Source organism: Cynocephalus volans, chromosome 7, assembly GCF_027409185.1.
Source record: "Cynocephalus volans isolate mCynVol1 chromosome 7, mCynVol1.pri, whole genome shotgun sequence".
Taxonomy (NCBI): domain Eukaryota; kingdom Metazoa; phylum Chordata; class Mammalia; order Dermoptera; family Cynocephalidae; genus Cynocephalus; species Cynocephalus volans.
The window spans coordinates 107,804,509-107,829,044 of record NC_084466.1 but is presented as its reverse complement, the minus strand read 5'-3'; the positions used below and the strand labels follow the sequence as shown (position 1 = coordinate 107,829,044).

The 24,536-nt window shown below is 34.5% G+C and overlaps 1 protein-coding gene across 1 annotated transcript in view; it reads right to left on the bottom strand.

Moving 5' to 3' along the window:
* The window catches only part of ANK3 (ankyrin 3), a 502,256-nt gene extending 478,131 nt beyond the window's left edge, over positions 1-24,125 (bottom strand). Inside the window, exon 1 of the mRNA XM_063103187.1 lies at positions 24,062-24,125. Within this exon, the coding sequence (XP_062959257.1) occupies positions 24,062-24,124 (63 nt within the window). The 5' untranslated portion in view covers position 24,125. The remainder of the gene's footprint in view (positions 1-24,061) is intronic.
* Between the last annotated feature and the right edge of the window lie 411 nt (positions 24,126-24,536).

The following is a 24,536-nucleotide window of genomic DNA, read 5'->3' as shown; positions in this document are numbered from 1 at the left end:
GATTTGAAACACTACATTTCCTTTTACTTATTTTAATGACGTTTGAAATTGTGGAGGCCAGAAAAACATAGGGTGGCAACACAGAGGTAATTGATACCCCACCTGCCCAACATGATTCAGTTTGCCCTTAGTATGGCTTTGTAGCTATCACTGAAACCAATAAGTATCCAGTAAGTAATCCTTCTAATAAAATGTCCTGTTTTAAATAGAGCACGAGGGACTGCATTATTTATATTACTTAAAATCTTATAAAACTAAAAAATGAAAATTTTAGCTAGAGTGAGATGCATTTTTCATATTTCATATTGACAAATACCAAAAAAAGTCTTACAATGCTCTGTGATGGCAGGGTTGTGGGGAAACAGCATCTCCCATACATTATTGATAGGAAATACAGGATAAAATAGGAGACGCTCTGTGGAGGAAAATTTGGCAATATCTATAAATTTACAGTGTAAACATCTTTTGCCCCCAGATCTCCATTTCTAGGAATGTATCCCACAAACACATTGACACAAATGCACAATGATATATGTATAAGATATTTACTACAGTAGTGTTTGTAAAAGCTAAAGACTGGAAATCGTGGGGGGGAGTGGTGAAAGTGTTCAAATAAAGTCTGCATTCCATATACCCGCTTGAGCTGTAGCAAAGAACAGGCACCTCTGCATGGAAAAAGTCAGGTCCAAGAAAAAAACACAGTCACACACACATACACGGACACACATTTTTGTATACACAGACCATCTCTGAAAGGGAACTGGCAACAGTGACTGTCTCTTGGGAGAGGGATTTACTTGTCACTGGGATGTACCCACTATTTATAAATACTGATTTTCATGTCGTGTACGTGTATTATTTATTCTTAATTATTTTTAATCTCATAAAATTTTATCTAAAATTTCTAACTGTTCATTTCTGAAATATACATTCCATTTTCTCACAATGCCCACCTTCTCCCACCTACTTAATTAAAACTGTCAAATGCTTCAAAGTTGAGTCCAAATTCCAGCTTCAGCCTGGGACTTTCCCCAGCCAGTCTGCCCAGACTCAATTCTTATCTCTTCTAAACTTCTATAGCACACAGAGCCTATGTCTCAATTTTGCTGAATATGGCTACCTGGTTTGTTGTTATTACTTAACTTCTCATCCTCTCAATATGGAGAAGACTGTGTCTACACCTCTCTCTGTGGCTTACTAAAAGGCAAAACACATAGTGGGCTCTAGATACTTATAAACTGTATGGCCAGAAATTTTCAGAAAACAAGATGTGCTGTGTAAAAGGCACCATTCAAAAGGCAACCCAGAGAATGCGGCAGGCATCAATAAACATCCGTATATACTTTACTGTAAGAGCCCATTCAATGTGCCCTGGCAGGAGAGAATATTAATCTTGTCACATTTCAACCATCTTGAAAGAGTACCCTTAAATCAATAGACTATCTGATTTTGATGCTGTTATATAAGAATTTAAAATTAGGATATCACTATATTTTCTGAGAGGTAAAGAGTAATGAAAAGGTGATTACTAAATTCTAAACGTGTAAAATAACTTAACATTCTTATCTTCCACCCCTGCCACATTTCTGCTTTCTCTGGAACCTCCGTTGAAATACCGCTTTCCATTTTTCTTCTATATTTAATCACCATTAATAATCTTCAAATCTGACATGTTAAATTCTTTCTTTAAAAGATAATGACTTTGCACTAAACTTCAAGTTATCTCTAACTGGCAGTTACAAATATGAAAATATGATTAGACAACTCACTCTAAAGTGACAGACTTACACTCTGGTTTCTCTTCAGATCGTATAAATCTTTCGCCTTTTAAAGTGACAGACTTAGATTTTAATCTAATAGCATACATGTGCCCACTAACAACACACGCAAATAGGAAAATAATGTAACATAAACAAGTTCTAACCATGTTTTCTTACTTTTAAAGCTATCTTGATCATTTTCTTTGTGTTGATCTATAGTACTAATTAACCTAAAACATTTGAAGATGTTTAAATATTCATTACAGATGTTCACAAATTTCCATATTGCTTTGTTCCAACAAATAATATTTTAACACAAACCCACTTAAAATTCTCAAGGAAATTCAGTGGTAGATGTTTAGTTACCTGATATGCTACTGAGCTCAGAATTATAAGATGTAGACAGCATTTTTGAAAATGGAAGAAAGTGACATGTTATCTTGGCTAAGATTGTCCCTTCTGAACTGCTCCCCAGAAGGTTCCCTTAATTTAGCAACAAAGACTAATACTTAAAAAAAAATTAAACAACGATAATCATTAAGTATAAAAGATACATAAAATAGGAAAATTAAAGTCGTGATGAATAATTATGGTGTTAGGATGGGAAGAGAATCAAAAAAAGTGTGTAAAGAAGAGCTAGGGGTGCTTTTAGAAAGACATGATCAGCAACATCAGACAGAATGGGAGAAAAGATAAAAATTAAAAGATACAAGGAAGATACCAAAGTTGTACGGAAGAACAGAAAAGTGAGATCACAGAACTGGCAGCCTCAGAAATCATCTGTCCAGGGATAGTAATTTCATCTTGTCTTCCAGCTATGGGTCTCTGGGGAAAGTACTGGTGGTATTTTTTTACTGAAATAAATGTTTCATGGAAAATGTTTTATGGAAGTACTTCCAGAACTGAAATTCTATGGTTCTAAGTCAAGTGAAGAAAAAATAGTTCTAGGTTATGAGAGTTGCTGGTCAGTTTTGTGCCAGCAAGCATTACAGACCTTGATTACAAAACCTAAAAAAAAAATTCAGAACCCTTCAAGCCTGCAAGTATGATGACACGATCCATTCTCATGATTCTCACGAATGTGTAAAATTTTTAAAGGATTGAAAGAAATACTAGAGTTAGCCTAAAACATGCATTAAGTCAAAATCAAGGATACTGTGTATTCAGATCTGACTCACAAGGTCAAAAGATCAGGAAAGATATTAGGGAGGCACTATAAATTAAGAACTGATTATATGATATTTAGATTTCCTCAAATTAAGGACATTGCACAATAATGATATCACCTCAGTTATATCACTAAAATCATATAATTGGCACAATCCTAAGTCTGTGCCATTATCCATTTATAAGATAAGATGATGCTATTATGAGTCTTCATAAGGAGGCCTCAGCCCAGAGGGACTGAGAGATAACAGGCTCTGCAAACCAACATGATAATCTTTTGCTATGTCTTCCAGAAAGCAAGGCTCCACTGCAGATGACAAAAGATGTAACAGCTATAATAACCCTCATCTGGATGGTCTTTTAATAATTATGAAGTATTTCCACATTCATAATTTTAGTTACCATGTGTTTATCCTAATCCTTTTGTCCATTTCTGTCCTTCTGAAAGCAATTGTATTTCTCCAGTTTAGAGCTTATCTTTGAAAATAAGAGGATCCACAGAAATCACTGCCCATTTAAAATTTAAGGCAAATACAGGAGCTTTACACAACTTCAGGGTAAGTTTTCATATTCCAGTATATACTGTAGTGATTGTAACTTAGCAATAACTAACATTGCATTCCATCCCACTGCCCTATTTATTCCTGCACTGTCTTTACTTCCTTCAGACATATGACCTCTCTTACAACAAGCAATTGAGCTCAACTTCTGTAATGCAAGAGGTAGAACACACACACACAGGAAAAGCAATAATTACAAAAATGAAACCACGCAGAATAAATATTCACATCAAAAGGAAAGATCAAGAAAGGATACAATACCAGGCCACTTTATTTGGCAGATCCTCACATAGTGTGTACAGTGCCAGGTGATGTTTTAACTCATGTAATCTTCATAACAACCCTATAAGGTAGATGATGTTAACCTCATTTTACAGAAGATAAAACTGAGTCACAAAGAGGTAAAGTAACTTGTCCAAGATTACATGGCTGGTAAATATCAAAGCATGGATTTGAAACGACTACCTAGTCTGCCTTTTCTTTCTCCTTTGTCAGTTCCCTCAAGGAAACTCCCTCAACCAAAAAATATACATCTATTTAGAGGAAAAATGAGGGGGGAATTGCCCTTATTAAGTGAACTTTAATACTATAAAAATATTATAAAACCCTGTTTTAGGAACCCCAAACAATATGGAAAGGTGGGGTCCTCTCAACATCATAGCCCCAGATTTTATTTAGTTTCTAAGAAAAAAATAGTATAATTTCCTTTTAGTGGGAATTACTAGTTAAAATTACAAGGCACTGCAAAGGGAGCACACAAGTTTGAAATGACATAGTGAGTCTGAGGACAGGTTCTTACCATTTTCTCCCAAAGAGGAAAACGTCCCAAAGTATTTGAAAACATTGACAGAAGACATTCACGATACTTAACAATAACACATAGTCTCAGAAAATATCAAACCACCAGTTTCACATAATCTGTGAGTCTCAAACCAATATTTTTACATATTTCTCAAATAATTTTGTCTGATAGTTCAAAATAAGGGACAGGCTTTGATTTATTAATATCCTTCAATATATACTTAAGTAGTTAAATATACTGTACTAGTTCTCATTGATTATAATAGTTTATTCCTCCATTTCTCTTATATAGCTAATTCTTAAAATACTACAGTATAAGATTATTATAGTAATTTACATTTGTACTATTGTTCTACAGTTATAAGCCATAAAACAGATTCATATTCACAATCTCATTTGATTCTTACAACAACCTCATGAGGTAGACAAGACAATATCTTATCCCCATTTTTATGGATGAGAGACATGAAGCTGAGAGAGTTCAGGGCATTCTATAATCAGAATTTATAGCTTCTGCTCACTCAGTCCATAACTTTATACCAAAAGCCAGATCACAGACATAACAGAAATGTACAACTGTCAAATTCCCCAATTGCAATATCGTGTGCATTCCCAATTCCCAGGGAAATTAAATAAGAAACCAAGACTCTATTGCAAGTCCCTCGGAAAAATAAAATTCTTCAGGAAACCAAGCTAACCGAACACTGGCACACGTGACTGAGAGAGAAGGGTTTGTTTCATGCACACACACCCCCACCTTGATGACTAGCATACACACAAAAACACCACGGATTTCCAGGAGATGTTACACACCATGAGTCTAAATATTTAATAACACTGGAATAGGTTTCCAAAGCTATAGTTTAAAACATTAATAATTAATATTTGGCTTATTGTTTGTGATTTGATAACATTACAATGGGGATAAATGTTCTTATAATGTTCTTACTATTAATTTATTATGGTTTAATATTTTATTCCTGTTCTTCAAGAGAATAAATACTATAACAACACTATGTTTTTCTTAAAACTAATGTATATGCTGTTCAAAGATGAAGTTCCTTACTTTTACATCAGGGAAAAGGCCTCATATTTATCCCCGAGGTACATGTTTAGTTGAACAAATGCTTATAACACATTTTAAACTCATTGAAGTACTTAACTATATTTCAGACACAAAAAAGATTTATCGGTTCAGAATTCTAGGCAATTTGGCCATTTAACTTGGATTCTATTGGGATGATCACATTTTTTATTAGTTCAGAAGGAATGAAAATTATATGTTGAAATTTTTCTACATCAATCCAAATATTATAATTGACATTTGAAAATATAAATGAAAGTGAAGATTCAAAACAATACATACACAGATATCATTAGAAAGCATTTTAATAAAGACAGTCTATGAAGTGACTTGACTGTTGATTGAAAATTGTGAATTCTTTATGGGTCACTAGGTGGCATATTACTCTGGGTTGTTTGCACAGGTACCTATATAAGGAGGTTGTTATCAAGTAGAGTAGCAGGGAAACTAGAATGCCTTCAAAGAAATAAGCAAAAGGACTTACTATGATTTAATAAAGAAGCTTCATCTCTGTTCAAGTGAACTAGAATTATTCAAACTGAAAGAACAAAACTGTTCAGTAATCTGCCATATCATAAGAAAAAGGAAATTCCTGAAACAAAAATCACAACAGTAAAATCATGTGTGAATCTCACATTTTCATCAATAATTATAGCATTATAAAAATATTAATTTATATATTTTGTTAGTATATTTAATATTTTATATATTATATATTTTATACAAATATATTTTTGTTATAGCAGTATTCATGTGTCTTAGGGATAAATAAGCATGATTACAGTAAGATATATAAGCAGCTTTTAATTGTATCATTATCAGATTTCTTTCCTGTGAGTAACAGAATAAGAGGTATTTACTATGGGTGACTACTTTGAAGCTTGGTATAAATGTATTTTGAAAATGTTCAGGCTAATACACCATTTTTATAAAAAGAAATGGAAAATATATATGCTTAGAGTTTTTTAAAGAGAAGAGAAAATATATGAATATGTAAAAAGTCTAAATCAAATAAAAATTTTTAAATGTTTATATAGCCTCTTTCTTTTTTGCTTTTTCGTATTTTCTGGTATTTCTATGACAATTTGTATTACTTGTATTCTTAAAAGATAGTAAAATGTACTCTTTAAAAGATAAATATAAAACAAAATGGCAGACTGAAAGACAGAAGAATATAAATATTTTTAAATAAATGATTTTTAACTCCACAACTACGAATCCATTTTTTATATCCAGTAGAAAAGCAGAAACACAGCATGTTATGGCAGCTAACAAATCTCTGGAGAAGTCATTGCTATAGTGAAGTGAATTTTACTTTATAACTCTATGGCATTTTCATAAACTGGCAAGGTTTTTGTTTTTGCTTTTATATTTTACTCATACACTTGATTTTATGCCTTTTTCCAATTTCTGCTTAATATATCAACCACATCCTTCCAAATATTGTTCAATGTCTCTTCGGGAGTGAAAGTTACATCATTTCAAAATATAACAATTTAGGAGATGGTCTAGTAGTATCCTTAATAAGAATTTTTTATGCACAAAAGTTAAGTTAAACATTTCCTATTTGTTCAATCACATATTTTACCAATACATCATCATACTGGTTCTCTATTCAATATACCACACAATAAAGTTTCTGGTTTAAATTTTTTGTTTGCCTTTTCAACTTAACATTTAATACATGAATTTAGAATTGAATATTCAATCATATCTAACACTAATAATTTTTTTCTTTGTTATTAGCATATTCATTCTTACAAATCATGGTATTTCTTTATGTCCTTTACTCAACCTATCACTTCCCAAACCCGCTCCTTCCCTCCTCCCTATCACTGTAATATTTTTAAAGTACAGATTGAAAATGAAACCATATGGTCAATACACTCAATAACAGATTAATATACAACTATGTTTAAAACAATAAGAATCAGAGTGAAAGAAAAAGGGCTATAATTGATAAAAACATATTTACAGAAGTAATTAAAGTGAGAGCCAATTAACTTCAAGGCCATTCAATTATGTTTCTACATTTGATTTGGTTTTATTTAAAAGTTAAACTGGCACACACTGCTGACCCTTTAGTTTACAAACCAAACTAAAAAATTTTGAAAAAAGGTATGTACAGTTTATTCACTTATTTTGGTGGCTGGCCAGTACAGGGATCCAAACCCTTGACCTTAGTGTTACAGCACCATGCTCTAACCAACTGAGCCCACCAGCCAGCCAGTTTACGAATTTATTTTGACTTTGGTTTAACCTTGAGGAAAAATGTTATCTTCCAGAACTAAATAGAATTTTAAAAATTATAATTTAGCAGTACAGCACTATAGCATATAGCAGAAACTTAATGCCATTAAATGTATAATTGTAGTCACGAAAATACAAAGTATTTCTGAGCTCTGAATTTTGATTTGAATTGTTAATTATTCACTACTGTATTTAATCACATTTATGATGTCATTGATTATGAAATGTATCATTTTTAATGTAACACAAAAATCCTGGCAAATGATGACACAATTATCACATGAACTTTTAAATTTACTTTTTGAAAAATTAGACTCATTTACACATAGACTTTTATCATATATGACCTTTCCAGGAAAATATAAGAAAACTAAACTGATTAAGGTATTCTTAAAACTTCTTTACATTCAGAGTTTTACTCTTCCAACTCAACAATGCCTTATTTCCACGTGTCAGATCCTTTGTAACATCAACATGGTAGATGATGCAGCATTTCTTAAAGTGCTCTAGAGTGGTCTCCAGGAATTTTTTCCAACCTACCATCTGCAAATTCCTCCTTCAAGGATCCTTAAATAGTTTGTTGACTGAAAGTTCGAGGCATTGCAGTCATACTACCCGAATAACAACCAAGTTTCCACACATGCAGACAATGACAACTACATCAAGGCTACTGCCTGAAAGATAGCAAGGATATGACTTTATCATTATGAGATGCACCCCAGTTTCAGAGACATTAAAATGTACAAGATATTCTGTCACTTAGAACTGAGAAAATATGAAATTCATATTCATTTCTTGTTAATCTGTAATTAGAAAGTAGGAATCTTCATATATCTCCTATTCTATAATTATGAAATATAAGGTAATTTTTGTGCTTTCAACTAAGTATTTAATAAGATTGATTGCATAACACTCTTTAAATATCCATGTCTGAGAATTCGCAACCAACTAAAATATACATATGTTAAAGTATCAACAAAATGCTCTTATTACAACAATAAATATAAACATCACCAGCTTTAAAGTTTTATGTATACAAAGTACAAGCATATGTTTTCATTAAGGATCTTGAACACCTTGTGAATTTGGTACTGCACTTTAGCGAAAATAGATTTACTTACTGCTACTGTTCATGTATCAGTCATGAACTCTCAATATGTGAAATTTGAGCTGTGTTTATGAATCTAGTTTGCTGTAGAATCTTGGAAATTTGCAGTCTATAGCAAAAAAGTGTAAAGAACTGAATTATTTCTCTAAATCTACTAAAGCAGGTATTCCTGCTTCCTTTACTTCATGGTAATACCAACTGATAAACTGCAATGACTGAAATATAATTATACTGCCTAAATGGCAAACTTCCTTAATATAGGGAAACACTAAAAAGTGAGAAGAAATCAGATTTTGGATTCTGATAGGCTGGAATCCTGGGTCTGCCACATACCCACTGGATGAGCTTAGACAAATTTCTTAGGTTGAGCTTTACCACTAGCAAAATAACGAAGAAAACACATCATTGGTTTGTTTTGTATCTAAAAAGAAAATGAGATAACTTATGTAAATCTCATAGACTATACCTGGTACATAGCAGAATTCAGAACATGCTAATTTCATCTTCTATTTGTCTGAAATACCTGATTCACAATACATTTTATTTAAATAAATGCCTGCCTGATATATACTAATTTGGAAATATGAAATTTCAACCTTCTTTTAAAGCTCTTGAACTCCTCATGCATTTTCCAGACATTTCCAGCTACAGCCCCTGTGTTCTTCCTACTACTTTAAATTATGTATTCAATGCCTTGATGAACCCATATATACGGTGCCCATTAAGTCATTTTTCTAATGGGCTTTGCCTGGGGCAGAGGGAAGAGGGGCAGGTGAAATCTGAAATCAGTATTTGAACATGAAAAGAGTAAAAAAAATTTTTTGAAAACCAATAAAATAAAGGAAGATAGATATATATTAGGTAAGCATTTACCACCAAGTTTCTCTGCATAGAAATTCAGTTCTAATGTTCTGCTCAACAATACCTGATGGCAGTATTAGTCCTTTGTAACACAGCTCAAAACAGAGGTGCAAACTTGGAGTCCAGGAGACGGCTAGCTGGTTGTCTATTTGATTGTTTTGACCCACATATTTTTTTAAAAAAATATTTAGTTTCAATATTTCAATATCAAGAGATCTCACATAGAAACCAAGATTCCTGAATTTTCTTGAATAATCATTAAATCTGGCAACACTGGCCCCAATTTATTCAATTAGATCACTTATTTGGCTGTTCATTTATATGAGCTTGCCACCTTGGTTCAAAACAAGTTCTCTCTGGGAAGCTAGTTCAGATTGACAAGAGGCTATGCACCATGGCACAAAATACATCTTCAAATGTGTGTCCTTACTGGCTTAGGTTATTATATCTATTTTTTACATGTATTACCCTTTTCAAACTACATCAGTCAGAGCCCTTTTTGTAAGTAAAATTCAAAAATAGTCATTTCTTTAGATTGCAATCTCCCTAAGGGCAGGGGCAGGGCAGTGCCCATGGAGCCCACGACAGTGTGTTTCACCGTAAGTGCAGGTAACCACAGGTGATCCTGCTGGCCTCCAAACTGGTGGCAGCTCAAGGAAAAAGCCCTTGCTGCTAAATCCTAAGCCTTCCTTTGCTGTAGCATCATTCTACAAAATGATACCTGCTTATTGACCAACTTCAAGACCATGAAGCCAGAAATTGCAAGTGACATGAGGTTTTGTAGTCCAAAGTTAAAGATAGTAAATTATTATATTCTAAACAGATGACAAGCCAAAAACGATTGTGGACTTCATTAAAAAATCCAAAATCAACCCAAAAGACAAGAACATCTTCAATGATATATGTCAAGGTGTATTCCAATGAGAATTTTTCTGTCTATGAGCAAACTTATGTTCCTGATAAAATCAACAATAATTTACCATTTGTCTTTGGTGTACTATCCTGATAATTACACACAGTTTTCACAATTACTACACACTTTAGAAAAGTTATATGTTATGATATCATATTAATATTATGAGTCAATATACTTGTATCATGTAAGACCCCAAAAGAGATTAGGAAAAAAATATGTTTGGAAATGAAAATATGAAATAGTTTCCAAGTTGATTTCTCTTTTTCTTCTCCAAGTTTTGTATTTCTTTTTCTCTTTGGAAGCTGGTCAGTATGGGGATCCAATCCATGGACTTTGGCGTTATCACACCACACTCTCACCAACTAAACTAATGAGCCAGATGTATTTCTTTTGTTTTAAAGAAGGACCTATATACAATATTCCTACAGAAGTGGATAGGAAATAAAGAGAAACAATGATAAGAAAAGAAATTATAAATTTAAAGCAAGAAATTTTTAAAAAGCACTTAAATAAGGAGGACATATTTTATTGGAATATATCCTATTAGAATTGAAATTACAAAACTTTCTAGTTATAAATAAATGTAAGGCAAGAAAAATTTTAAAAGCATTCACAGGCATGGAGGCTACACTGTATTTTGTATCTGAAGACAATAAGAAACACTTTGGTTGCTGTCCTGATTTTTTCATACTAAACCTTCAATATTGTAGCACACATCATGAGCAGAAAGTACCCTATGGAGTAACACAAATTTGGACCTGTGGACCGTGGAATAATTTACACTAATTACTTATTTCCATGAAGTTGGGTACCACCAAGCAGAACTCAGTAGAGATGAGATCTAGGAACTTGATATCTTGGGAATTTTCCTGTATTGTTTAAAAAGTCATGTGACCCATAAGCAAATACCTTTCCAATACTTTTCTCTTTCCTGCAGTGTCTACCACACAGCAAGGCAATTAACGCTTGTTTATTTTGATATCAACCTTGTATCTATTACTATCGCATATTCTGTAGCTCTTAAAGGAAATTGCCAGTGGTGCAGGTCACCTGGTTTAGCCCAAAAGAGTGGACCAAAATAGTGGCTACAGTTGTCAGTCACAGCCCACCTGGTTCAAAACCCTCTTTGTAACATTGCCCCGAGGCATCCTCTCACTCCAGATAACAAAGAGAATCAACTGAGAATGACTGCACCTACACTATGAAACGAAAATTGTATACCATTTGCTCCATGGCTACGTTAAACAACATATGCAATAAAGTGAGCATCTGATATTTTAAGCTTCTAAATTACCCCTCTCTGGGGGAGGAGGTGGGTTAGGGAGAAATTGGTAAAGGGCCTCAAGAAATGTTTACATTGTATGATGATAAAATAAATAGATAAAGAATTATAAATAAATAAATAAATTACCCCTCTCTGGAAGAAACCTTAAGCAGATGTGGCTAGCGCTCCATCTATTTTCTGGCTTGGTGTGAATTTCTCTTCTCTGGACTACTGTTCTTTCATCTCATACACTCTGTTCTGGAATAATCAACGTCTTGTGTTAAGGAATCTGACAGGAACTGCAAAGTCTTTTCAGTTCAGCCACTATTCAAAGTTCATATTCCAAGTACAAAGTCCCTATAAGGAATGTTGTCACAATGCTTTATTTTTCTCTTATGCTCTGGAATATGCGCTGTCATTCACTAAAGGTCCATGTGTGGCTCCTCTTCCTATTTACATCAAATCAGTGTCACTGTCTTTCTCTCCACACCCTTTCCTCCTATCTCCATCTCCCTATGAGGAAAATGCACAAAATTTCATTACATTTTACCCAAAAACTTCCCAAAAAGTAATACATCATGTGAGAGGATAAGTAATAAAATACCGAAATATTTAATATGAAATAAATCAAACTATAAAGACCTCTGAGATAAAAACAGCTCAGCAGTTTCTCAGTAAGCGAAACATAGAATTAGTATACGAACAGTGATTCCATTCCTATGTACACACCCAAAAGAACTGGAAACAGATGTCTGAACAAAAACTCACACATGAATGTTCTTTGCAGCTCTATGCACAATAACCAAAAGTAAAAAACAACCCAAATGTCCACCAACAGATGAATGGATGGACGAAGTGTAGAATATCCACCATGGAATATTATTCAGATAAAAAAGGAACTAAGTACTGATACATGTGACAACATGGATAAACACTGAAAACATGACAAGTGAAGGAAGCCAGACACAAAAGTACAATATTTTATGATTCTATCCATATGAAATACCTAGAATGGGCAAATCTATAGAGGAAAAAAGCAGATTAGTGGTTGCCAGAGCCTGGGGGGGAAGGAGGAATATGGAGTGACTGTTGAATGTGTACAAGGCTTCTGTTTGCAACGTGAAGTTCTAAAACTAGGTAGTGGAGCTGCTTATACAACACAGTGAATACTGTTAATGCCACTGAATTGCATACTTTAAAATAGTTACAATGATAAATTTTATGAGTAATTTGCCATGGTAAAAAAAAGTTAGAATGGCAAATTGTTCATGATCTAGATGTAAACAATGCACAAATTGTCCCTGAGGAGACTTCTATGACAGGCCCAGAAATGGAAGGGTCCGACTACTTACTTTGCCATTAAATAGGGTATCCTTTTAAAAACTACCTTAGGTCTAAATAAAGTAGCTATATTGTTAGAGACAAAATAATGTTAAAGATGTTGAATAGAACATGACAACCACGAAGAGGCTCTCTCAGGCCTTTGCACCCCCTTCAGCAAGCACACAGCAACGCATCAAATTCCCCGTCTTATACTTCTGCTTTGAAAATATGAATTCAATATCCTTTATAGAAAGTTGTCTCTTAAAACCCATAAGGGTCCTAGGTATCATCTGCTACATTTCAGATGTTAGAAAATGGAGTTTCAGTTCAATGTCACACAGGTAAGCTCAGTGAATGTTTTTATGTTTTCATATATATTTGTCTTAAAATTCCCAACAATGTGGTAAATTAAGTGTCCAAGATTGTGACAATTTGAAATAGGTGCTGGTTTACAGGTGCTCCGTGTTCATGGCAGAGAACAGTCATGATGTTTGTGGCTTATGCACATTCACATAATCAGTAAATAAATGGCAATGAGGAATCACCTGATTCTGCAACTCTTTTCCCTTCCACCACACTGCTTCTTGCTGCAGTTCTACCAGAGCCAGGATGAAAACCAAGACTTTGGAACCACAATGCATTATTTTTTCTTATATACCACCCTGTTCCCCCATCTTAAATAGTCAAATAAAATACTGAGCACCAAGAATTTTTAGAGCATAAACAAAAGAGTAAAATATACACTACTATGCTAATATACTAATGTTAATAATCCAAGTCCTATCTGACATGTACCATCAGAAGTCAATGTGACACATATATACAATGAACAATCTCTGCCAATTTGTATGATTATATAATACAATAAGTTCCATAAATTTGTCCCCAAATCAAAACTTCCCTATAGAGTAAACATGCAATTTTCTAAAATAACTCAAAAGATAATTTTTTAATGGATTGGGAGACAAATTTCTAATTTTCTTATTGAGGAGGAAGAAAATTAATATTACAAATTAATTTTACTATCATGGAACAAGTTATTCTGATTTGTAAAAAGGAAAAGAGAGCAAGTTATGTAAAATGATAAAAATTCTGATGTGGGGTGACAAGGAACTGTAATTATATCCCCTAAAACTTGCTTTTCTTCATAGGTAATAAGCAGTACAAAAACTAATCTTATGCTAGCAATGCTTTTAACACTAATGACAATAACTACTCTATGTTGTATGCCTAATTTTGGCCAAGAACTGTGCTAGCTGCTTGACATATACTGTTTCTGGTGCTCACATCAAGCCTCTAAATAAGTAAAATATCTCCACTGTGCAGAAACAAGGACTGAGAAAACATATGTAACTTAACTTTGAATAGCTGTTAAATGGTAGTATGAGGATTCAGACTCTGGTGTATGTGATTCCATTCTCTACTCTTGCCAGTTCACATGCAGAGTATTTTCGGCTGACCATAAGCCCATGCTTAAAATATTTTTAGAAGAATCTTTACTCTAAAGATTATAGGAGAGCTTTCAAAGTAGCAAATAAAAGGCACGTGATGACATATTAGTTCAATGTATCAACATCAGTACATCTATTATCTGAAAAGAAAAATATAATTGACTGTTGTCTATTTACAACATACACATAATGTCTAAAGTTAACCTCCAAAAAACCTTTTATGCAAAGATAAAAGACTAGTGTTGAAAGCACTAGTTTCCTCAGGTGGACAGCTATTAGAAATTTTGTCATTAATTTAAGATGTTAAAATTAATATTTTATAGTTTTTATACTTTGGTAATATGGAGGACATCCTTCATTTTTACATCTTTGTTCTAGAGATTCCCTGAAACAGCAAAATTCTGTAAAAGGTAGTGAAAACTTCTCAATTAAGAGCTAATGTGGTGATAAGTTACTAGAATCTATTTCAAGCACACTCACATAACTGAATTCATCAAAAGCCATATCTAGCAAATTTTTGAAAAGAAAGGCTGGAATTCTGTAATTTATTATTGCTATTTTAACTTCATAAATGCCTTGTGCATGTTTTTCAAATTTTAAGACATAGAGAACAGTTGCAGAGGGTGAGCACTGCTTAATGGGTCAGAACATGGAACTTCGAATATCTGAAACCAAGCTGTTTCCTGAGCTTTTCTATTTGTCCAAAACAACAGATTGAGTGAAATAAACCCACATGTATAGCAGGAGGCAATCCATTAAATTTCTGATAAACATCTCTGTGGGGGTAGTGGGGTGGGACTCTATTAAATTATAACTGCAGTTGCTTTTGTTTTTAAAAAGAAACTTTGACGTTACTCATAAATATTTACTTGACTATGTGACTCACCTAATTACCTGTAATTACACACAAAATCTTTTTTATTAATATTCAGACCACCATGGTTCAACTTCTTTATGTATTTTTGATGTCTCTTCTATGTTAAAATGAACAGAATCAAAAAACAGGGGAACTATTACTCAAGATAGTATAATAATATTCCAAAAGATCTTTCAATTTTGTAAAATGCCAAGGTAAATTATCTAGTGGTGAAATCACTGTGTGTAAAAACTAAATAATTTAGCATCACGAAAGTAAAAAGGGGAAATTACACAATGTTCTCAGATAAATTATCCAGAGATTAAGCTTTGTTTCAAGGAATTAGCATGGTTTGCTTTAATTATTGCTTAATTTTTCATTAAGTACACACAAAATGCGGACATTAAATATGACACAAAAGCCTGGAGTGGTGGAGCATGTATTCTAAAGCAGTGCATATTGCATAGGCTACATAGATGCCATTTGCAAAAATTATTGTGCATAAACATCACGTCACAGCTTATTAAGTTTCTGAGATGTGCCGTTATTTGTATTTTTATTTTATTGAATAGACTATGTACAAGGGGAAAAGTAATTGTTAAATACAGGCTTGAGAGATGAGGTTTTCTGCAAGAAGTTTTTTAATTCTTCACTGTACTTAAGTCATGGTGGCTAACAATGAGGAGCACTGAAGGGAAAGTGGAACGTAGAATAAATGTTCATCATCAATTCAATCAGCAAAAATTCACCGGGTGCTACACTTCAGGATTATGTAGCCCCAGTCGACTCCCTAAATTATTATTCCTTACCCTTAAAACAAAAAACATTGGTTGAATAATGGGAGAGAGAATGAAAAAAAAAAAAAAAAAAAAAGCATTTGAGGATTGTGTGAAGAAATCTTTAAAGATCATGCCAACTGGGAGAGTCCATTATAAGGTCAAATGATGTTCCTTCCTCAGGACCCAAACACCACAGGGCCTTTTCCCAAGCAGTTTCTTTCTCCTGAAATGTCATCTTTCCAGAGTTGATCAAGTACCCATCATGACTGAGCACATCCACCACTCAAGGGTCACCTTCTCAGCACTGTCTTCCCTGGCAACCCTGGCTGTATGAGTTGTCCCTTCTCTGAGCCCTAGTCTCTCTCCATTGTAGCAGCCTCTTCTATAATTTTTATGTTATCACTAGTTATCCAGTTTGTATGTTTGTTGTGTGTCTAGGTCCCTTGGACCTAAAACAGTTAAGCGCTCAAAAAACATTGGTTGAAGGAATAAACGGTATGGCATTGAGGAAGAGTCAAAATGATGAAATAGATCTATTAAATAGTTTTTCATGATTATAGTCCATTTTAAAACACATACACACACACTCACACAGTAGAAATGCTAGACAAATATACCTCATAGAACATATAATTTACAAGACTAGTGAGTTGGGAGTGAAGGATGAAAGTTTTGAAGCCATCTACATAGACAGCCTGTGTTCAGCGAGCTGCTTAATTATGTTTTAAGTTTCACAATCTGGCTGGCTGGTTAGCTCAGTTGGTTAGAGCACCGTGTTATAATACCAAGGTCAAGGGTTCTGATCCCCATATCAGCCAAATGCCAAAAGAATAAAAGATTTCATAATCTAAACTCTTGTGATGCATGAAAACTTCATAAATGATATAGTTTGTTTTTTTAAGGTCTCTATAAAAGGGTCTCTATATCAATTGGTATCTCTAAAAATATTAATGATATGTCTCATGGCAGCATGTTTTAAATACGCTTTGTTCCTACTGCTTCCCTGGCGATGGGAGGACCAATGGATTTCAATAACTAGAGTTGTAAAATGAATAGGAGAACATGGAGTTGAAAGAAACTTCTAGATTTTAAGCTATTAATATGACCATGAAATAAATTACATCATCTTTCAATGATGTATAACACAGAAAAAAATAGAGTGAAAACTTTAAAAAAATCAAGTTGTATAAAAAACATACCTGTAAGTGAAATTTTTCATTTAAGGCGGATGATAAAGACATTTTATGTGCTTATTGTGGAAAATTAATTATCCTTCACATGATTAACATTGCTTTCTTGGCAAGTAGGTACAATGGTTTAATCGAACAGTAATTTCCCCAAAGTCTATATCCTTCCTTTCAGAAAATATATCTCAGAGTTATTTTTTACAACTTCATCAAACACTCATGAAGAACAAAAAATTAAGAATTTCCAAAACTACCATAATTAGGACTCTTTTTTCTTCTTCTTATCGACAAATCACAATTCATTACTTAGAAAAAAACAAAAATAAGCTTTATAAATATCATCTGTAAAATCACCATATTATAAAGCAATCTTCTGTTGGAGTACTCCTGGAAATAATTTTTTCCTGCAAGAGGAGAAAACTGCATTACGGACACCCTTGACATAGTGCCTGGCATTACAGAGCACCACTTTATCTGGAATTTATTAAGGACAAAAATAAGCCCCTTCCCCCTCACCCCAGGCTAAACTTTAGCCATACTGGCTCATCACCAGTCCCAGCTGGTGTACAGAACTCAGTACAGACTCACAATCTATTATCTGAAATACTTCCAGCCAGAAAAGCTTTGGAATTCAGAACTTTTCAGATATTGGAAACGTATATACAAATATTATGGACATTCTCAGCAGTGTCTTAGGGCACCATTCCATAAGCAAAGAGTTTTTCCTTCTGCAGCAAAACATACAAATATTCACACTAAGTAGGATAAATAAAGACTATAAATAGCTTCACATAAGGTCAGATCAGGTTTTGCTGCCAAATGAGTTCAGGTTGGGTCAGATTTTACCGCCAAAGAAGTTAGGGAAAAAGTTTCAGTTTTTCATTTTGGATTTTGACATTATGGAGAAGAGATTGTAAACCTGTGGATTATCAGTGCCTTGCTTTAAAAGCCATGCTCAGTCTTCTATGCCCCAAGGCTTCTATGAAATAAATTTATATAGTTTCTTCTGCTCTCTAACAAAAAATTTGAAGAAAATTTCCAGGTAGATCTACCTTACTAAATTTGATTTTTTAAAGGTGGTAATATATGAGGTGTCTATTATTTTATGAAATTCTGAAATCAAGAAGTAATACACCAGTTTCTCTTAATCTGTTCAATCTCTCCCTACAACAAGAAAGTTCCAAATGCACAATTACCTTGGGCAAATACAACATGGCAATCTGCGTACTAAAATGAGCAAACTCTAATGCTAAGTTCAGGATAATAACATTACAAATTAATTGCTGGAGGAGTCAAAAATTTTTCATTCATGGATGTGGATGCACAAGACGTTGAATCATTTTAAGTGATTATTAACTATAAAGTTGATAGCATTTGTAAAAGTAAATAAGATTAACAACCAAGAGGAAGAATATTAAGTGGGGAAAAAAAATTGAAAAATTTTAGCTGTGTAAGACTAAGAGAAAAAATGCTTAACATTAATGCAAATAGTAAAATGGAAAAGGATATAAAGCCACTTGATATGGCATGTATCATTAGAAGTAACAATGCATTGAACAGTGATCATGCTCAATGAACCATTACTCAAATCATCCCATTCACCAACAAAAGACTTCAAGGGGTTATTTGCGTATAGAGCAGTAGTGAGCAAATTAGGCAACGTCCAAACACGGGAATGAAAATTACAGGTCAACACAACTGCTCTGTGCTCGAGGTATGCCAGCACACCATCACCTTAGTGAGAGGCACAGTGCAACTGAGGCACCCTAATCAAAGACCCCAGAACAAGAAAAGAAGAATGCATCAATGAAATTCCAGCAGCATTAAGAATACTGAATGAAAATCAGGAATTCCCTTGACTCTCCCTCAAAAAACGAATATACACTTGGACAATTTAAGCCTCACCAGAGTAGAAACATGTACGCCCTCACATATACAGCAAGCCCATGCAGTCTGGGAGAAAGAGAAAGAAAGAAAGTCACAAAGTCCACCCTCAGAAGAAACACAAACCATAAAAACTAGTCTAAATAAAGCAAGTTATTTTGCATTCTTAAGATGGAAAAGAAAACTGAACTGAAATGGTGAAAATCCCTTTACTGAAGTTCCCTAGAAAGTAAACAAACTCATTGCAATGGGATTCATTACCTAGTAGAGTCCTAAGTATCTAAGTAGTAATAATAATTCTATATGTAACTAATATTTTTCCCAATCTGCCACTTAAAAAAAAATTACTGAACGAAATACTCAAAGGATCAAATCCTCAGTAATTATTGACAATGAAACCATATATTCCTAATCCAATGAAACACACAAATATATCCTGACCAGACAGAATGACAGCACAAAAGTAAAGATCTGGCATTTCTACCAAACAGTAGGGATGTTTTCTATAAAGCAAATCTGACCTTCATATTCATCTGCTCAAAGCCTTTTGTTAAAGCCCAGAACAAAAAAGGAGGTCTTTAGCCCAAACTCCTTGGGATGGTCCTTGCCTTTTTCTTGCTACACATCCCTGCACTCTATCCTCCAAACGTACAAACCAAGGTTTACATTCCTAAAGCACACCAGGTTGCTCAAACCTTTTCTCTCTCTCATCTCACACTCAAACTGGAAGGTTCATTTCATACTCTTTGTCACATAGGAAACACAGATCTTCTTCATATCAATTCAAGCATGCATTCCTTTATTTATCCTTTCCTGACCTCATTCACCAAATGGAATTTATCACTCCCTTCTTTCTACTACCAGTGGAACCTGAATTCACTTTTATTTGGTACCCTTAATTCTTTCTGCACAGATTGGTTTAATATAGCTAGCCCTGCTCTACTGACTGAAGGCTCTCTACTACATAACATCTGCTGAATGAACTAAATTAATAAAAAGAACTTTAATCACCACCATGTGATTCATTAAGCATACCTAAGTTGGGAATCTGGCTACACACCCTTCTTTGAATGCTGCCATGGACTGAATTGTACACCCCCCCCCCAAATTCATATGTTGAAACCTTAACCCTCAATGTGACTGTATTTGGAGATAGGGCTGTTAGGACTTAATTAAGAATGAGTAAGGTTATAACAGTGGGATCCTAATCCAGTAGGATTGGTGGCCTTAGAAGAAGAGGAAGAGAGAGATTTTCCCTATCCATGGTCAAGCATTGAGGAAAGGCCATGTGACATGTGAACTGACAACGAGACAGTGGCTACCTGTGCGCCAGGAAGAGAACTATCCCCAGAATTTGATCATGCAGGCACCCTGATCTTGGATTTTTAGTCTCCAGAACTACGAGAAAATAAATTTTTGTTGTTTAAGCTACCTAGTGTATGGTATTTTGTTATGGCAGCCCAAACTGCCTAACATATATACTAAAGAAATAAAAATCATTAAATGTCATTTTTTATATTTTATCTTTGGTAGCTGGTTAAACTAAGGTGGGGCAGTATCTGCTCATCTGTCACTTCTTCTATAGGATTAACCACTCCATAGCAAGTTTTAAATTCCACCATGACGACCACTCTGTGCTTACATGCTATCGTTTTAAAATCTCTTTTGAAAGGATGGACTTATTGATTCTTTTTATTCTGTTCTCATAATATACATGATAGTTGCACCAGGTATATGATCCCCATTTTGTAGATAAAGAGATAGATTGTTCTAAGTACTAGATATCAAGTTAGAAGCAGGACTAGAAAAGAGCTCAGGTCTCCTGACTTTTAATATATCCTTCTCTTAGGGCTAGGATAGGAGAGATAAATAGCCATGGGAGATGGATATGCACACACACACACCCTCTTCATATTCCAGAACAAAATACAGAAATTATTACAAAAAACATTTGCTAACCCAAATTTGAATCTTCATATTCCTGAGCAAAGTACAAAAATATTTACTTTGTGCTAACAAAGATATAATGATTCTATCACATTTATCTTGCTGATTCCACATTAAATATGTCTCATGAGAGACTTCATACCCAAATGCCCTAAGCGTGTGATCTGTTTTTCTGAAAACACTCAACACCAACACATAATTTTAAAGGCCATTTTGACCTATATTCCTACACAAAAAAAGGATTTCACACTAAATTTTATATTAAAATAATTCCATATGTAACTAGAAAGTATTTAAAATACTTGGGAAGCCTTTTGACACAGTTTGGCCAGCTGCATGTATTTCCCACCTGAAATGCCATCACTGACCACACTCACCACCACTGCAATATAGGTCATCCGGAACACCCGGAACCTTCTGAAATATTTGGTCCTGAGTGAAATGGAATATATACATATTACAACAATAAAATATTATATCCTTTATCCAGAAAATATGGAGAGAAAAGGCCTACCCATTTTAAACCTATTTCCTATCTGATACGCATCTGCTCTAACACTGAAAATTCTTGGTGAGCTCTGGCCAGTAAACTGGTAGAGATAATTCAATAGGACATTTATTTAGTGTCAACTCATCCAAAGCAGCATGCAGGGTACTTCCTGAAGTGAACTTTCGTCCAGGAAGTTCAGTGTGGTCAGGGGCATAAGCAGGTACCTGATAACTTGAAAAATAAGCAGAACATGTTAAGTGCCTGACAGTATAAGGTGCGGTGTCAATCCACAAGGCTGGCTGACATTTAACTAGGATGAATCCAAAGATTTCAAGAAGAGGGTAAGATCTGGGTTTGACCTTCAAGGATGAGTAGGATTTCACCAAGTGGGTTGACACAGAAGTGCCTTCTCAGTGGACAAAGAACAAGCATCAGAAGAAATGGTTTAGTTCAGGGACTGGTAAGAACTCCAGTCTGGATAGCATCAGATATGAATGAAGTAAATAGAAAGGGGGGAAAACCGTGGGATATGGGTGCAGGTTATACTGTGAAGGGTTTTGAGCCATGGTCAGGAGTTTGGATTTCACTGAGCAGACCGTAAGGAGATCAGAAGGCACTGGGCACAGTGTGCTGATCACAGCTTTCCTAAAGCATGCCCTGGCAGGAGTTGGGAGAGTATGGAATGAAGGGAGAAGGGCTCAAACAACCGACTCAGTGCTGTGCTCTGAGCAGGATAACCTTACATGAGAAGAAATGGAACACAGCTAGGGAAATTTTGAGGTAGAGTAAGAAAAAAGCACCCATGTTGAAGGATTCCACATAAAAGCTCAATGATTTACAACCAATCCAGCCACTGCTCACTTTAATCTGAATTGCACTGTCGTGGCTCATGTGTCTGAATGGGCTCTCTATGACACTCCGTGTTCAGAATCATGGTGGAGCCTGTCAGACACTTAAGGCCATATCTCATAAACATGAGCAAAGCTGACAGTTTTCCTTGAGACCAGCGCCACTATGCTAGGCATTAAACAAATCATGTGTGCTGTGCAGCTGAGACCTGCTCCCTTGGGAAATCAGACTAGCACCTTTGCAACATCATCGACTCTTGCTGAGACAATGTACAAGGGGTCAAGGCTGACTTAAAACCAGTCTGCACAGCTTCATGATCTATAGGATACTGAACCACTGCCTAGAATGCTGGCATACATATAAATGTGCACTCCGAGTAGTCTGCTGATAGTAGCTCCTATAAGAACATCATATTCAAATGAATCTTTTCATAAATAACAAATAGATAATGAACATTTTTTAAATGCCTGACATATTTAACAAATAGTTGAAATCTTTATCTTTTCTACTATAACCATTCTCTGTGTGTCCACTGGCTAAGAATATATTACTTTGGGTCAAGGAAGCATTTTAAAGGGTCATAATTATGTCTAACAGTCCTAATATTAAAATATAGTATCTGAAGATTTTGACTGTAGATTAAAAAATATAGTGCACATTGTCTTTAAATAGCTATAAACTGTAATCCTATTTTAGGAATTTGTTTTTCTTTGTTACAGATGTTGAAGTGTCTTTTTCATTGGTGGCACACCCTAAAACCACAATGGATCAAAAACAAATGCCAGACCTAGTGAATTACCTTTTCCTCCATTTCAAAATGTATTAAAAAGTTAGGAGCACATTTTAAGATACATGTTCAAAAAAATCAAAATGAATCTACAGGTTTATTATAATCATCTACTGATATATTGACAATTCTTTAATTTACATGGAAAACAAAGTTAATTTTATAAATTATAATGGACAATTTAAGCACATGGCTGTACAACTGCAGGGTTGAATTCCAATCTGAGATTTGTCAGCCATAAAGTAATCAATAATTAAAATGGAGTTCACCTCCATGCTATCATTTTAATGTATAACTACAGGTTTCCTTAAGTTTGCCTAAAATACGTGTTAAAGCTAAACATCTATACCATAATAATATTCATTAGTAATTGCACCCTGTTGATTAACAAGCATTCTAGAAAATGTAAAAGGGAGAGGGAAAAAAAACCTACCCACCCACATAATTAGGACATGTGTTTACTTAATAATCCCGAATATCACTATGAAAAACATACCACTTCAGTGAAATCTAAATGACTATATTTAACTGTTTAAATATTTTAGCAATGTATCTGAGTTGTGATGTTTTTCTCCAACACAGAACACACCCATTAATAGACCAGAAAAACAAAAGCATTCTGATTCTAGGAGCTTCTCAAAATCTAAAGCCAATCTTTTAAAAATCCAGCCTAAAGAGCACTTCCTCCCCAGAGCCAGAGAACAATAAAGAAAACATGTTGCTTATTCATTTCTTACCTTTTTCCCTTTCCTTTTCCTATGAGCAGGTTTTGCATTTTTTTCCTTTGGTTCTTCACTCATCTTTCCTTTAAATCAGGTGCGTTTATAAAAGACAGATCACCGCCGGTATTCCAACATCCAAAACCACGACAAAGAGTCAAAGCATTGAGACCAAAGTCCATTTACGGGTGCTCCCCAGGCAAAGCAGCCGCTGCTTACACCCAGCCCCTGCTGCTGTCAGAGACGGGCTGCTAATGTAGCCGTGTTCAGCTTTCCTTGGGAGGAAACTGGGTGTTCCCTACATCAGTCAATTATTCTTCTAAAGAAAATCAATATTTTAGCCTTTCATTTTAAACTAATCATTACCCTGAGATAAGATCTTGACAAGACTTTGTTGCTTGTTCCTCCACAGTGATTCCAGCCTGTAAATGCGGAGAGAAAGAAAGACACACACACACACACACACCCTCACACACGCAGAAATAAGCTACAG